Genomic DNA, 13,973 nt, shown 5'->3' on the forward strand with positions numbered 1-13,973 from the left:
TTCAGAAGAGGAAAAAGCAACATGCACGTGACCAAGGAGAAGTCTATTATTTATTATCCAGCATTCCAGAGTATTTATTATCCAACATTCCAGAACAAAGATACTCTCCTTAAAGTGCCTTTTCTAATGTTTTGTGAGCAACTTGTACATCGGCTGCTCTCTGTGTCCTTTTCAGACTAGTGCTGGGTTTGCTTTGCAGTAGGTCTTGAAAAGGAGAACAACATTCACACTTGAGAGCCTTTGAGTAGGGAAAAGATTCCTGGGAATCATCCATGCTAAACTTACTCAATTCCAGCTACTGCAGGTAGCTTCTCAGCACATCTTTTTCCATGCAGCGTAGAGAACTAGTGTTTACAGCAGCCCAGGCTTCTATTCACACTTGCTGTCTACACCTCTGCTGTTCCAATACGTTTTCGTAGCGTTTGAAGAAAGTTGCTGTTGTAGAGAAGATGCCAGATAATGCATTGACACTTGGTGCTGTGCAGAGTGCAGTGGTACGTTACTTACAGTTCTTTATACAGTATACCAGAGGCAATAGTGGGACAGCTGAGCACGTTTTTTAAAGCAAGTTTTGCTGGACAGACGTTTAAATCAGAGGTTAGTCTTGCTGAACTCTAAATGTTTCGTAGTCTTCTGGAATGGTGTCTGGGGAGGGTGAGATTAAAGCAAATGTAGATTAGAAGTAGAACCAGAAATGAAAACCAGAATAAGCTACTGCCTGACATCTCACTGCAGTTGTACATGTGGGCTAGCCATGAACAAATTAACATCTTGAAAGCAAAATGGCAAAAATGTCTGTATTTGACTTCCAAAACTAACTCACCGTTGCAGCGATAACGTAGGTTTGACCAAATGATGTTCTCTTGGGAGAAGCAGAAGACTCCCAGGCGTCCTCCTCGCATAGTTGTATCGAGGACAACTCCAGTGTCTGCTACTACTTCAGGGCCTTCGTAGAAGCGAGCTCTAGAGGAGAATAAGCGTGTGTCTGACATGAACACGAGACTGATAGAGCCTTGTAGAAATTGTTCCTCAGCCGGACGCTATCCCGCCTCTTTACCACAGGACTGCACTAGAGGTGCTTGTTTTGTGCGTTAACCTTCCACTCAGCTGTGCAAAGGAAATTGTAAACCCCTTACCTGATGTATCCGACTTGAGGCCGATGTTGCAGGAACCAGCGGTAAGATGTCTTGTCCTTCCAGCCAGAATTGCGAGGGTCTTTCCACAGCAGTTTGACCTGGTCTGTGGTGTCTCCGGTGTGCCAGAGGGAATTGCGGAGATACTCACCTGGGCCTGTTTTAGACTTCACTGCCTAAGACAGAGAATAGACTGGTAAAACGTGTGGATAAAGGACTGATTGACCGTAGATGCTTGCCCCACTGTATGTGTCCAAGCAGCACAGCTAAGAAAAAAGCAAAAATCCACTACTGAATTCTTTCTGAGTGGCGGCTTTACCTTCAGTTGAATTCCAACTTCTGCTACTGCTCGGAAGGGGTTTGCCTGCCAGTATGTCTGTTCCATCTGCTTCCACATGACCACATAAAAGCTGGAACTGTCCTGGTAGCCAAATATGAAGCCAGCATAATCATCATCTGTGGCAGTGTTGACATGGAATGTGCCCTCAAAGTCCACTCCGTTGAATGCCGTGTAACCTGTAAGTGGGAGGAAAACAAATACTCCGTATTCTACAACAAAATGTAGATCCATTTCTTTCCGGATGCAGATGGGGAAGGTGGATTTTGCTAAGCCAAATCTGAAGACTCTGCCTACTACAGAAAATGTTTTCCCAGGAGGTGGATGGAATCATTAAGTAGCATCTGAAATACATGTAAGAGTAACTGCACTGAGAAGTACGCAGTTAATGAGCGATAATTTTCCAACAGGACAAAAAATAAGTGCCTCACCTACAGCCAGGCCAGGATCGCTGTTCATGGTCTGGACAATTTCCATGCCCTGAGAAAGATGAATGTTGACTCATTAGTACAGTTCCAAACGTACTAACTTTACTGTTGTTAAGTGATCAGGGGAGAGGTACGCCAAGGGTGAGACTCCAGGATTAGGACATGCTTGAACAGTACCATTAAGCCTGCAGAGTCTTTTAGTGAAAACTGCATCCAGTTTGGGACAGGCTTGTTCCCACCTGACTCACTAGCCCCTTCTGGAGCAGTCTCCTACCTGGTTGAGGACAATCCAGTTGGGGTCAATCTGTGCATCACCCTCAGGGTCCAATACAACCGTCTGGAAAGCCCTGAAGTCTGTTAGCGTCACTTCTGCGTTCTCCGGGCACACATCAATTCTGTCAATCACCATGTCTCTGTCAAAGTCATCTTCACAAAGGTTTCCCACACCATCACCTGAGAGCACGACAGGAAAAAAAAGGAGCAACAAGCTTTCATTAATTTCTCCTGCCCCTTGCACCCGAGGTTTACTCAGCTAGCTTTTGGCAAGCACGGTTAAAGGTAGCCATGTCTATGCAAGGTTAAGAGGTGTTCAGAGCACTGGTACGCTTCTTCCTTTAAGTCAGTCGCAAAGAAACCCTGAGGCTTCTCTTGCTTGCAGAGACACTGTGAACAGAAGAAACACCTCAAATTGTAGACACTTCGGGAAGAAAACTTTTCCCAAGTATGATCCTGATGTCAGGGTTATTTGAGATCTGAAAATGATGTAGGACTGTCTCAAGTCAGTACTGAGGAGATCTTGCTTCCTGTCTATCTCCAGACTGGGAACAGAAGACCCCCATGCAGGGCTAACGTGCATCCATTTCCCTTACCGTCTGAGTCTTCTTGGCCAGGGTTAGGGACAAGTCGACAGTTGTCAGGGCCTGGAGGTTTCTCATCTGGAATCCCATCATCGTCATCGTCGTCATCACATTCATCTCCCAGCCCATCATTGTCTGTGTCCACCTGGGAGCTGTTGGGCACTGATGGGCAGTTATCCCGTGTATCTTGGTGGCCATCCCCATCACTGGTGGAGAAAATTACAGGTAAAGATTATCCACTGACGTGTGCTTTTAAAATAAGCACGCAACACCTTTCTAGGAGCTGGGATCCTCGACAAGAACAGCGGAAGTTGGTGATTTTAGTTACATCAACAATAGATCAGAAATATTCCAGCTGTAGTGTATGAACCAATCTGTGAGTGGCAGCTAATGACAAGCAAGCCTGCTGTCAGCAAGCTTACCTCCACTAGCCTTTGGGCCAGTGGCAAGTTTTTTTGAGGTCTGAAGAAAATTCCACCCCCCTTAACCTCGTCTTTTTATCGAATAAGGCCAAGCCAGGTCATCACAGAGTTGCCAACACATGCTTTTTCTCCTTCCATCCCCAAGTTTTCATGCAACCTAAGTATAATTTTTGCAGCAAGCTCTCACCTGTCCTGGTTGGTGTCACAGACATCTCCCACTAGATCATGATCAGTATCTTTCTAGTAAAATAAAGCAATAATAATTTAAACTTTCTATAGATCAAGAGGAGGATTAGGCAATAAAGAGAACAGAGAAAGGTGTTTGTTAGCCTCAGTGCCATGATTGTTCTGATTGAAAACAGAGCTGACAACAGCGGGAGAGTTCCTTCTGCAGGATTTACAAGTTGCCCAGATGAACTCAAGCAGCACTATTGCTAAACACAGATGAGCAGGGTAGGAAGAAAGAAGTCCAAAGCACAACACTTCCTCTCTGACTTACTCTTCTATACCCCAGGACGTTTTGATCTCGAGGGGCTGTACTTTTGTACTGCAGGATGGCAGCTAAAATTTGCAAGTGGTACTCTTGGTGAGTTACCAGGTATGCGCACCTTAGGCAGGTAACATGAGCACTGTCTTGAGTGAGAGAAATGAACCCATAAGACTGCAAAATTGGGAGTGCTTACTTACCTGGTCTGGGTTACTGACTGTTGGGCAGCTGTCACACACATCTCCTACTCCATCACCATCGCTATCTTTTTGATCAGCGTTAGGAACTCTTTTACAGTTGTCCATTGGGTTTTTGATCCCTGTAAAACATGTAAAGTAGACCCATCAAGGCAACAGGGCTATTAAGGTCTATGCAGCAAGAACTTTTTTGGATGTAAGAGATGGCAAAAATCTAGGACAGTTGAATTCATGCAGTAAAGCAACAGATTCCATTTTTGTGTACATTTTAAATGCTTTTAAGTTACATCCTAGCAGCTATGGAGGATGGAAGAGATCATCAGCAACTGATCTTAAGACATACTCCAGACTGCGGCACGATGGATGTCTGAGCATGCTATTGCACGTGAACCTGAGAGGAAATGTCCTTAACTGCATCCCTCAGAGAAAGCTAAAGACCTGAAGAACACGGCTCGAAACTGGCATCATATCTGTGCAGGAGTGAGTGGCCAAGAGGATGAAGATGAAGCTGTCTGCGGTTCTCTAAACCGTGACAGAGTCTTTTTCCTCTAAAGTAGACGTCTATGTAATTATAAAATAAGTCAAGGTTAATCTTGGCTATTTGACATGGAAGATTTAGACAGTGCCTTTTCAAGGCCTGAGACAGGACAGGAACAATCTAATTGGCAACCTGTATGACTTCATTTCCCGCTTCTCTGCATTTACCTACTACACCAGCAAATCATGCCAGCAGGGAGCTACTTGGCAGGATGTAGCCAGACCCAAACAGCACTAGATGCACTGGAAATACTCTGTAAATAAATACGTACGTCTCAGGCCAGCAGCAGTTGTGATTTCTGGCTTTTGAAAGCAGGCTTTGTGCAAATACGGCATCATTAGCTCGCAGACTGTTTCTAAAGCCAGCCAGGTTTCTCTGCCCGCCCCCCCGGAAGACAGCCCTGACACATACTGCCTTGAGCCAGCAGCTGCTAACAACTTGGATGTTCCCATACTTCTTCATGAGTTTAAATTGCAGCACAAAGTAGCGTCCTTGTCTGGACTGAGGTCAGCTTGCATGGTACATCTTTCTCTCTTAAGTCTGACAGGTTTGACATGACTGTGCATAATAAGAGTGCTAATAAAAATTGTTAGCACCATCCTGAAGATAGATCTTTAAACCCTGCAAGAGCTGAACTGTGAAGGGTGCTGGCTTGACTGCTCATCTTGGCATCTCAAGAACTGAACTGTGCTTCATCCCATCAGAAATTAGTTCTATTCCTGCAGAGCTCAAGCCTCTGAAGGCTGGTACCTGCCGTGAGGATCTCTAGCTGCATGCTGAATAGCTTTCTGGTTCTTAGCTCAGTATATATGCACCTCTCTGAGGATGCTCTCCAGCTGCTCTTACCATCTCCATCCATGTCATCGTCACACTCATCTCCCTTCCCATCGCCGTCAATGTCCCGTTGATCATTGTTCTTCACTTGGCGACAGTTGTCACAGGCATCACCAAAGTTATCCTTGTCTGCGTTGCGCTGGTCTGCGTTGCGTGTGTACACGCAGTTGTCCTGGGGGAGAGAGGGACTGGCTAAGGAGAAACGTTTGGCACTGAGCATGCTACTGAGGAGTAAGAAAGACAAAAGTTCTGAGGTATGTGACCAGCTGCTCTGAGAAGCCCAGCAGCCTATCTGCAGCCAGTCTTGGTTTCCTCTATTCAGCCTAGTCACTACCTGTTCAAGGAATACCAGTAGCACCTGAAAATATCTCCAACCAGTGCTTGACCAAGTGAGAGAGAGAATCCCTAACTGTCAGGGGACCATCACTTGTAAAGACTCTTCAGTGCCATGATGTTCTCTCCTGTCTGCTTGTTTTTGGAGTCTTCAGATCATCCAGATTAAAAGGAAACATTGCATGCTGTGACCTGCAGGTTCTCTAAATTCACATTAAAGGTTGTCCTGGTTTCGGCTGGGATGGAGTTAATTTTCTTCCTAGTAGTTGGTACAGTGCTGTGTTTTGGATTTAGCTTGAGAATAATGTTGATTACACACTGATGGTTTAGTTGTTGCTAAACAACTTGTCCTCGACACTAGTCAAGGACTTTTCAGCTTCTGATGCCCTGCCAGCGAGAAGCTGGGAGGGGGCACAGCCAGGACAGCTGACCCAAACCGGCCAAAGGGATATTCCATACCATGTGACGTCATGCTCAGTATATAAACTGGGGGGGGTTAGCTGGGAGGGTGGTGACCGCTGCTCGGGAACTGGCTGGGCATCAGTCAGCAGGTTGTGAGCAATTGCATTGTGCATCACTTATTTTGTATATTCTTTTATCATCGTTATTATTTTCCCTTCCTTTCCTGTCCTATTAAACTGTCTTTATCTCAACCCACAAATTTTACTTTTTTTTTCTTTCCAAGTCTCTCCCCCATCCCACTGAGGGGGGTGGTGAGCGAATGGCTGTGTGGTGTTTAGCTGCCTGCCGGGTTAAACCACAGCAAAGGTGTAGGCAGTTGCTTTGCAGGACCTCTGGGTACATTTAGGTATGTCAGGGCTTAAGCATTAGAAGTCAAACCTCAGCATTTAATATCCCATCTCCGTCAGCATCATCGTCACAAGCATCTCCAATTCCATCCCTGTCTGCATCCTCCTGGCCAGAGTTGGGGACAGTCATGCAGTTATCCTGAAAGGAAAGCAACAAAGGACCTGCTAGCAAGCTGTGCACGTCATTTAGCCTGAGTTCTGAAGGTTGGGCAGGGTCTCACCACCACCCAAGGCCTGCTCTCAAATCAGAATTGCCCAGTTCTGGTTAGGGATTCCTCTGATGGACTGTTTCCAGCAAAACATGAGACAACTGCGTCTTACCTTGCGGCACTTTTTGTCAGAGCAGCGTTGCTTCTCATCAGGGACTCCATCGATGTCTGTATCCTTCCCACAGACATAGCCGTTCCCTGCCCACCCCACGAGGCACTGGAAGACAGCAGATAGACAAAATGAGGCTGCCGGTGAGTCCCCTGATGGCCATATGCCTCCAAAATTGAAGGCTTTACATGAGAACCAGCACAAAACATGGCAAATCTAGGTACACAACGCTCTACAGGAAAAATATTGTCTGGAAGAAACAGTTATGCTGTAAATAGCATTTTAAATAGCTCAGATACAAGCTCTCTGCTTGTTCCTGAGACCATAAAGACAGACGCAGCAGCAAAACTTCTTGGCTCCAGCAGGTTGCTGAACGGTGCTTCTCCCTGCTCAGCTGCATGTAATGTTCCATGACCGACAAATTTGTAGCGCTTCAGGCAAAAAAACCCCAGCCAACCAACAGTGGATCTGAGGTGCCAGGCGCACTGCACTTCTCCAGAGAGCACTGAAAGAGGTATCGCTGTGGCTCAGGTGTTAGTGGAGAGCAGGTCTGCGTCGGGAAGGCATGCTCTCCAGGAGAGGGCAGTGGCAGACCCAGGAGAGCAAGCACAGTGCAAGGGAAACCGGAGTGAGCAGACCCCAATCGCAGGGAAGTTTGGACCTTACCACGCAGGAGAGGGACCCGTCGCGCTCCACGATGCACTGTGCTTTCTCGTGGCATGGACTAATTTCACCATTAGGACAGCGTCTCACTGTCTGGCTCTTGCAGCCAGTGACTTGATCCCCAACAAAGCCAGGTTTACAAGCCCCGCACTTGTAGGATCCCTGCAAGAAAAAGCAATGGGGAATTAACTATAGCATGAGTTCTGGCAAACCTTTGCTGTAACCTTCCTCAGCAGCTGGATTGCCACAGCTAACAGAGGCCCCAGAGCCTGGGGAAGAGAGATCCACATGAGGCTTTCCAGTAATACTTACCCGTGTATTGATGCAGATAGAGTTTGGGACACAATTTCTGGCGGCACCTGTCTCGCATTCATTGATGTCAGTACAAATCTGCCCAGGAAGAACAAAATAGACATTAACTTCACTCTTACGCAGATACCACATGAGATTACAGAATTAAGGCATCACTAGATGCAGAAGCAAAGCCCCTGACACACCTTACTAGGACACACAGCTCAAAGTTTTCCTTCAGACAAGCTTGAGCCAGATCCCAGCGATACTCCTGACCCCAGGCCAGCTGTTCACCCTCTACAGAGTCACTAGAGATTTTAGCCTGGCAAAATAGCCTAGCTCTGAGCTGAGCTGTCAGAGTATCTCCTTACTGTAAAAGGATAGAAGAGAGTCAATGGAGCAAGAAGGTCAAAGACTGTGTCCTATGACCAGCTAGCAGCTGTCCAAATAACACAAGCCACATGCCATTTCTGCTTTCGGCAATATATTTTTATAAACCATACTAAGGCTAGGTGAGTTTGTTGGTTTTTTTTACTTCAATCTGTCTATAGCTGTCAGGGAAGCGGGCGGGACAGTAGCTGCATCAACTCTTCTGTGTCCTAGCATGAAGGATTCCCCAGGCTGGCTTCACAGCCACAAAGGTGTCAGAGACATAACATTCTACCCAGCGTGAATTCAGCAGAGGTAAGGTCTCGGAGTGGAGGTTGCTTTGCTGCTGATGTGCTAGGACATCCTTGGCAAGTCTCTCCTCTCACTGCATCAGTCTTCCCACCAATACAATGCAGTCATCTTGTATTTCCCTCTCATTTCTTTGAGGGCTCCAAGACCTTTGAATTACAATTACAGAGGGGAAAGACTTAATAGCTTCTGAAGGAGACAGAAAAGTTTCTGGGCCTTACCTGTTTGTTGGCCCTGGCATAAGCTAGTCCAACTCCTTCCACCATTTGCCCAGTGAAGCCGGGAGGGCAGGGATCACAGCGGAAGCCAGGGGTGGTGTTAATGCACTGGACCTTCGGGAAGCAGGGGTTTGCATTGCACTGTAAACCAGAAAGAGGTTGTGCAGAACTGTGAGGCAGGCTCGCTCCAGGCCAGCTGTGAAGGCAGCTCTCAGAGCAGGCCTTGCTGGGTGAGATCCAGCTATTGTGCTTTTATTTTTAAAGACTAAAACAAAAATGCGTAGAAGTTCCTGGCTTTCCTTGCAAGTGGAAAATGCAGCTTCCCCATCTCAGTTGTTCTCCCAAGTCCCAATATGTGCAGACAAGTAAAACAAATCAACTTTCAGGACTAATTCTTCTTAGGTGACATCAATTGCCCAGGCAAAGAGCTGGCTTCACTTCACACTTTCCTTCCTGGCAGTCTCTGAATCCAGAGAACTGGATAATTTCTTACATTGGTTTTGAAAGACAAGAGCAGTTGTTTGTTTACTACTCTGGGAAGCAACTGTCTTTCCAAAGTTGCTATTAATGCTTGTTTTATTTTCTCCAACACTTTATTACTTTCGCTGAATTCTTATGCTCTGTACTGGCAGATGCATTACATTAATACAGTGGTTCCCACGTTTTGGTGACTAACAGATTATCATCAATCTCAAAATCTCTCATCGACCCTTTTAACTTGAGCAGGTTTTTAAACTGAAACGCTACAGAGGTGATAGGGCTTTGCGAGACACGAGACACTTACCATTGCTTGGTGGACTAATCAGCGAGCATAGGACTATGGTTTGGGAACCACAGAACTGAGGAGTCTTATGGACACGCAAAATTAATGGTTGAGTAAAGCTCTGCGCACACACAGAGAGTAAACTTGATGGAATGCCACACTTTCCAAAAAAAAAAAAAACAGTATCTGCCTAGCAAGGTTTGATTTAAAGGCAGAAGTAAAGCAATACGAGTAGTGTGGTGAGATTTATTGCACAAAGGACTGTTCGGGAAGCATTTGATTCTATTCCACACATAATAAATCTTATCTCTAACAACTCATCAGCCATTAGCTCAAAAGATTGTAAGACCAAAAGGGACTGTTCTGGTCTTCCAAACTCACCTTCCTGTGTGGTACAAATGAAAAGATTTATTTTGTTTGAGCTTATGTATCTTTTAGAAAGAAATGCCTAGCTAGACTGGATATAAAACCAACATGGAACAGAGGGTGAGATCCAGACTGCCTTCCAGTGAAATGATGTTTCTGTTGAACTTCAGCTCCTAGGGGAATCGCAAGACTTTTCTTTACAACCACAAGACAAACCTGCAACACTCCAAGAAAAGCGAGCCAGTTTTGTAACTTCCAGCCTGTCCTACTTGTTTTTTACCTCATTGATATCTGTGCACTGTGACCCATTGCCTGAATAACCTGGGGGACAGGGTCCGCAGCGGAAGCCAGTGCCGGTCTCAGTGCAGGCCACTCCAGGGAAGCAGGAGTTTGGGAGGCATCTGTTAAACTGTGTCACGGTGATGACAGGGCCTGTCGCCTCAGTGTGCATGCCTAGAAGACAAGAGGAACGTTAAGAACAGAGCTGTCACTGCCAGAGACTATCATCAGGTGGTCCCATCGTCTCAGAAGGTATCAGTGTGCTTCGTACACAGGACGTTTCCCTGCATCCTTTCTGAGGGTTGAGCAGTTGTAACTCTATTTTGTAAATGGAGAAAAATGAAGCCAGAAGCAGCAGCTTGACAGATTTCTAAGTCAGAGCAAAAAATAAATAAGAAACCCCAGAAGTCGTAGCTCCCAGTCCAAAACTCTTGTCATGCTGCTCTCCTTGTTGGTGCAATGCCCTTGCTTTTGGAGTTCCACAGAGGTCAGTTCTCTCCCTGGTTCCTCTACAGCTACACCTCACTAGCAGTGTGGACTCAGACACCCGGCTAAAGCAGAACCCACGCAGCACAGGCTTAAATCTGGGAAGACTGTGGAGTGCTGTCAGCCAAAATCTCCACTGTAGAAGGCAGGCATGTTAAACAGGTGAGCTTGGTTTGTGGCAGGAATACACTCACATCAGGCTCACATAAGGCTCTCATGCCATAATGTTATGCCTAACATGCTACCTGCTATCTCCACAAGGCTAGGAAACCTCACTTCATCCTGGCAGCTGAGAAATCAATCTGTTATTCGGACATTCATCACTTCTAGGCTGGACTACAGCAATACGGTCTATCTAAGCATGAGGTACTGTGATGTGTAGGAAATTCTAAGCCATATAAAATGCTACTGCAGTCCTATCCAGAAGCACATCAAGCCTGTCCCCACACTGCTGCATACCAGCTTCCCTTAAAGTTTTCAGCCAGATGCCAGGTTTTTGTCCTCATCCTCATGACCTGACCCACAGCACAACAGAACTTGCAAAATTAATCTGTATGGGACACAGAACTTCACTGAAGGCCAACTCAAGACTGTGAATAAACTTTCCCAGAAACTAGATTTGTCACAAGTCTCCCACACCCACTGCTCTAAGTGGCAAGGACACTTTTTGCTCCTGCTTTCTCCTACTTAAAAGCCCAACATAAAAAACCTGAAACAAAACAGAACAAAAAAACCAGCACTCTACCACCAGCAGCAGCAAAGTCTCCACTAAAAACAAGGCCTCTTCTCTTCACGCTTCTCTTTCTGAGAAACAATGAGAGAAGCACATGACTGCTGTGAGTCACGTTGTTCAATGCATGACTAAAAGAGGCTCAAATTCTACAGTAAGGAGTACAGGAGAAGAACTCTCATAAAGCAGACTAGCAAGTGGGGAAGGCAGAAATCAAGTAACAGAAAGTTCAGGACAGTTTTATGAGCAAATTATTAAAACAATTGCTGTGGGTGAATGCATTTCTGTACTGCAGGTCCCAAAAGCTTTGGCTAATCTCTTTTCCAGCAGAAGTACAATCTCTCCAAAGGCAGAAATGGTTATTGCTCCACCCTTTGAGTGTACTGGCAAATAATAGAGCATCTCCAAGAACTCTTTGCTTGGATGGTGGCAGCACTAGGAGGGAAGGAATAGCAGAGCAATGCCTCTTGGGGGTGATGTTCTCTTCCACTTGCAGCTCAGGAGTAGCCAACTGTATCCCACAGGATACCCAGTGTGCATTCCCAGGCAATTCTAACATCAGCCATGGGCTGGGTTATTACGAAACGTGGTTGGGCAGCTTTCTGCACTAGAATGACGCTACCCTGAGAAGTACAGCATGGTATGTCACAAAACCACTAACAAAGCTTATTTCAGAAATAGTGGAAGTAAGCGAATGCTGGGGTTTTGCTGGAAGGAAAGATAAGTTTTTTAAGGCTACTTCTGTACACCATGATCAGGAAAGGGGTAATGGCTTCAGCTGCCATTGAACCACGAGAACAGCATGGAACACTAATCCATGCGTGCAGAATGTTGTGGGGGAAAAAAAGCATCACTAATATTGAGTATTACCCTGTGACACTCGGGATAATTGTGAAACAAGGTATTTCCTTTGGGGAGATGGTCACAGGTGGCATTTTACTACTTGTTTGGACACAAAGGTATGAAGGACTTGGAGGAGGCAGTTGAACATAGGACTCAGCTCAGTAACTCACCACAGGCATCACACTCCATGACTGTGTTCTTCAGGAATGTTATCTCCTTAATCTAAAAGAAAACAAGAACCACCACTTAGCCAAAGGCTGAGTTTTGCTCCCACGAAAACGAATAGCCCCACTGCCAGAAAACAGCGTGTCTCTCTGAGACTGCACAGACAAATTACAAACAAATTAACTCTCACCCCAAAGTCTATGTTGCAGACTTTCTGGAAGTTGAGGCGGCTTGTATTCCCCACTGTAAGTCACTCCCTACTGTAGTGTTTCTACAGGCTCACTTGATAATACTATTCTATCACAGATGCAGGAAACACTTGACTTGAATACACAGAAACAAGTGCTATAAAGAAAGAGGTATCTACTTTATTTGGGTCTTCTGCTCTAGAAGATGCTGAACTAGCAGTCCTAGAGAGGTTTGCTTTATCTGCAGTCCAGGTACTGCATGGGTGAAGTCAGGAGGAGGTTCCCCTGTGAGCCATCTTTGCAGATATATGAATAATCTCTGACATTGCTTATGCCTTTCGTTGGCCCTAATGCCCTTGCCATGGGGATATTTAGAATCTATTCACAAAAGCTCCTCCCTCCAGACATCCTCTGATCTCCTCTAGGCCCCTATTCCTTCAAGCTTGCTTTAGTAAAGAGATAATATGTAGCATCAGCAGTGCAAAGATGCTGTTCCTTTGGTGAAGAAAGGAATATGGGACAGGCCGGCACAAGTAAGCATGTCAGCCTCAAGCTAACATTTATATGACTCTCTAGCATCTTAGACAGCAATTCTAGACTTAGTTCCTGCTAAAGCCTTACCGGCTATCTACGACCAATGCTCAGGACCGCCCTTCCACACCCTGTGGACTTCATGTTTCCACCATTAAGGCATTTCACTTTATACTTTGACAAAAGCTTCTACTCATGTCTCTCTGCCAGCTCCCAGGTGTAAGAGCAAGCTTTCATTCTATGTTAGATTCTCTCATCCCTCCAACATGGCCTGGGGTCATGTATTTTGAATAGTTAACGCAGAGGTAGATCTAACCCAAATCCCCAGAACATCTCCCATTAGAAGTGGGTGACAGAGAGCAGAGCAGAGAATTTGGAGTACTGCTAATGAGTATCAGTGGTTCCTTTGTGCCAAGAATCCTTCAGCCTTTGGCTCAGGAGAGTAGATTGGCGTTTTATTGTTACGCCTTTTGCCATCCTTATTGCCAACATCCCAAGATGCTGAATCAAGGAAAAGTAAGTTTTAGAAAATGTTTGCACAGATTAAGAAATTATGAACTGCCACCTTGGCTCTCCAGTTGTATATGCAAGTTTGTCTTCTGAGGAAGAGTTTTCTTGAAAGCGCTGTTGAGAAAAAGGCCATGGATAAAAAAAAAAAGTAGGTGGCAAGAGCGAGAGAAAGAACAAATAGAAAACCTGTATGGAGACGCAGTGCTAAGCTGGAAGGGAACACTGGAAATCATTGCTCGAGGCTGCCAGGAACCATGTCTGACCTGATTCCTAGTAAACACTGGGTATTTATGCAGCAGCCTGAAATGTGAGAGTAACTCAATGCAACAGATGTTTTTGCAGATTAGAGGCCGCCCAGTTTGCACTGGCACAGAGACCTGTCTGCCATTCCAATTATCTGGCAGGCAGAGGCTGCTGCCCTCAGCTCCCAGAGTGGATAAAGGGAGAATGGAACCTTTTTCTATACTTAAAAGAGAGTTGACCAGACAAACCACCATCTCCTCGTTAAAATGGGAAAAGATCTAAGCACCCAAGAAGTTCCAAGTTCCCTAAGAAACAACTGGAGCCAG

At 45.7% G+C, this 13,973-nt stretch overlaps 1 protein-coding gene across 1 annotated transcript in view; it reads right to left on the reverse strand.

The window, feature by feature from the left end:
• Positions 1–38: 38 nt before the first annotated feature.
• Positions 39–13,973, reverse strand: part of COMP (cartilage oligomeric matrix protein) — a 16,830-nt gene continuing 2,895 nt past the window's right edge. The window contains exons 3-19 of the mRNA XM_009331565.1: positions 12,181–12,232; positions 9,953–10,125; positions 8,547–8,684; positions 7,669–7,746; positions 7,360–7,518; positions 6,697–6,801; positions 6,407–6,514; positions 5,246–5,405; positions 3,865–3,983; positions 3,365–3,417; positions 2,768–2,961; positions 2,173–2,351; positions 1,902–1,950; positions 1,453–1,649; positions 1,137–1,309; positions 824–963; positions 39–645 (exon numbers count right to left, since the gene is read on the reverse strand). Of these exons, the coding sequence (XP_009329840.1) occupies positions 599–645; positions 824–963; positions 1,137–1,309; positions 1,453–1,649; positions 1,902–1,950; positions 2,173–2,351; positions 2,768–2,961; positions 3,365–3,417; positions 3,865–3,983; positions 5,246–5,405; positions 6,407–6,514; positions 6,697–6,801; positions 7,360–7,518; positions 7,669–7,746; positions 8,547–8,684; positions 9,953–10,125; positions 12,181–12,232 (2,124 nt within the window). The 3' untranslated portion in view covers positions 39–598. The remainder of the gene's footprint in view (positions 646–823; positions 964–1,136; positions 1,310–1,452; positions 1,650–1,901; positions 1,951–2,172; positions 2,352–2,767; positions 2,962–3,364; positions 3,418–3,864; positions 3,984–5,245; positions 5,406–6,406; positions 6,515–6,696; positions 6,802–7,359; positions 7,519–7,668; positions 7,747–8,546; positions 8,685–9,952; positions 10,126–12,180; positions 12,233–13,973) is intronic.

Source organism: Pygoscelis adeliae, unplaced genomic scaffold (assembly GCF_000699105.1).
Source record: "Pygoscelis adeliae isolate BGI_AS28 unplaced genomic scaffold, ASM69910v1 Scaffold419, whole genome shotgun sequence".
NCBI lineage: Eukaryota > Metazoa > Chordata > Aves > Sphenisciformes > Spheniscidae > Pygoscelis > Pygoscelis adeliae.